Source organism: Penaeus japonicus, unplaced genomic scaffold (assembly GCF_977035675.1).
Source record: "Penaeus japonicus unplaced genomic scaffold, GWHDUDI00000001_assembly GWHDUDI00000036, whole genome shotgun sequence".
In the NCBI taxonomy this organism is placed as follows: domain Eukaryota; kingdom Metazoa; phylum Arthropoda; class Malacostraca; order Decapoda; family Penaeidae; genus Penaeus; species Penaeus japonicus.
Window position 1 is genome coordinate 4880071 of NW_028234438.1, and position 2500 is coordinate 4882570.

General features: G+C 51.3%; 1 protein-coding gene across 2 annotated transcripts in view; it reads left to right on the forward strand.

Moving 5' to 3' along the window:
- LOC122257511 (uncharacterized) overlaps window positions 1–2500 on the forward strand; it is a 180071-nt gene that overhangs the window by 177228 nt on the left and 343 nt on the right. For both annotated transcript variants that reach the window (XM_086531851.1, XM_086531852.1), the window contains one exon: window positions 1–2500. This exon is cut by the window's left edge and continues 137 nt beyond it; it is cut by the window's right edge and continues 343 nt beyond it. In XM_086531851.1, the coding sequence (XP_086387977.1) occupies window positions 1–1045 (1045 nt within the window). In that variant the 3' untranslated portion in view covers window positions 1046–2500.

Sequence of the window (2500 nt, forward strand, 5' to 3'; positions counted from 1 at the left end):
GAAGAGCGGCTCCCGCTACGGCCGCCGCTCCAACTGGTTCAAGATCCACTACCTGATGCAGAACAACAACACGACGGCCACGTCATCGGCAGACGACCCCGTGGCGAGCGAGGCGAGCACGACCACGGCCACGAGCACGACCACGTCCCCCGGTCTCATCAGCCCTTCGTCGGAGACCATGACTCTCAGTCCGGACCTCAAGGACTTCAAGGACTTCAAGGACTTCAAGCTGAGTCCCGACTTCAAGCTGCATTCGGATTTCAAGTCCGTGCTGGAGTGCAAGGGCCTCAACTCGCCCTCGTCCTCGGAGTCCCACAACTCCGACTCGTCGTTGGATCTGAACGAGAAGTCCCTGTTCCCGCCGTACTCCGAGCACCTGTACCCCAAGGACCTGCTGGCGCTCTACAACCTGCCCACCCTGACGCCCCGCCTGCCGCCCTACGTGGCGCCAACCACACTCGCTCACCGCTACCTCTACTCCTATTACCCGTTCCTCTCCGTGTACTCCCGGAAACAGTACTTGGACACCCTCATGCAGGAGGCCCGGCAGCGAGGGGTCGCCACGCCCGTCGACGGCGAGGACGAGGCAAGGGACGGCGCCTCGCCCCCCGCCCGCGACTTCGCTCCGCCGCCCAAGTTCTTCAAGCCCAACCCCTCGCCGACGCACGACCTCAAGTTGCCGGTGAGGGAGCCCCCCAGCCTCGCCCAAGTCCGTAATTTGTTACCACTTCGCCAGAACCTTCACATGCAGGACATCATCAACTCGGGTCGCAATCCAGGTCACGACCTCTCTCCCAGAGGAAGTCCCGACCTGGTGACCATCGGCGCCACGGCTCCCCAGGACCTCCCCATCGACCTGAGCGTCAAGAACAAGTCGCCGTCGCCGCCGCGGCCCGTGTCCGTGGGCGAGCGCTCGGCCTCCAGCTCCCCCCGCGGCATGCAGGAGGACGGCAGAGAGAGCAAGGAGGCCGCCGAAGGACAAGCGGCCAGGAGGAAGGAGGAGCAGGACGCGCCGCTCGATCTCAGCGCAGCGAGGACGGGGTAGCGAGCGCCAGCAGCCGCCGCCCCTTTGTGCTACACGGTGCCAAGCGGAAGGAAGCGCAGGGCCGCTCGCAGGTGCCACTCTGACGGCGCCACTCCTATTCAGAGCCTCTGGGCGCCGGGTGACCTGGCGCCAGTCAGTGCCTCTTCTTGATGCAGGAGAACTTCAGAAGCGCGACGAAGAGCCCCAAGAAGCTGCAGGCTAGCGAAAGTTCCGTCGGATATATTCATACACAGAGACATTATAAATATATAGATATATATTTTTCCCATTTTTATGTCCCTACGCCGAGGATGTCGTCGCGGCCACACTTTGTGTCTCGATGGATTCTTTCGCAAGCAGCGAGTGAGTTCCTTCCTTCCAAGGGTCGAGTCTTCCGCCTTGTTTTCCTTCCAGCAACTCTCTCAACGGACGATTTTTTGGTAGTAATTCCTAAAAGTGCCATCGAAAGTACAAGTTCTTCCGTTTAGATAATTTTCTCCCCTCGTTGTCGACTGTACAGTATTTTACATAGTTTTTTTGTTACTTCTTATAAACCAGTGTTTATTTTCCTAAGAAACATATCTCCCATATCTTTACCCCTCCCTCCCCCATGCCCCCGCCCCTGCTCCCCCCTAAACACACAAAATCCCTCCTTACATTAGTCAATGGAGGGACATGAACCCTGGTCGAATCCGCGAATGAAACCCGAAGTGAATCAGAGAATAAGGATTCAACGCATCCTCAAGCAGACGATTTTCACAAGAAGGAAATCATAAATCAAACGAAGGAAATGGAATAGAAGAAGAAAAAAAGAACGTTTGATCTTATGCCTTTTTTTTTCTCTCCCTTTTTTTTGGAAACAGAAAGAAATAAAATATATCATGATGTTACGCACAAAAGTTGAAATAAGGTCTTTCAAATGCTTTCTGCAAATTGTATCCGATGATAATGAAGCGATACGTATACAGTTTGCAAGACAGTATTCCGTGCTTGGCCTTATATTGTATATGAAATTATATAGGTTATATTGAAGAGTAATCCTTGAAGTGTCACAGACCTTAACTGGAAAGTCTTCCTTGTGTTAGAGAAAAAAAAGGAATGACAAAGACTCTTTATTATCGTTGTTTCTTAAATGTTCTTAAAATTTTAGGTCTGTCACACCAAAAGGTCAATAAGACTCTTATTCCCAGTAGCAGATTCACGGAAAATTAACCTCATCCCAGTATGTACCAAGTCCTGTTTGATAAAGGCGACAGAAACTCTTAATTTTTATTCAACTTTCCAGTATTTATTTTGTAAATATTCTAGAATTAAAGGATGTACAGCCGAATGATGTTATGTCAATAAGGTGTAAAAGAACAAGTCAACACCGCGGATCGTCACCCTTAAGGCCTATATGTCAACCATTGTATTATATACCCTCTCTGTTATCGGTGTATCAGCCATGTAAATCTATTAAGTGTATTTTTACAGGCC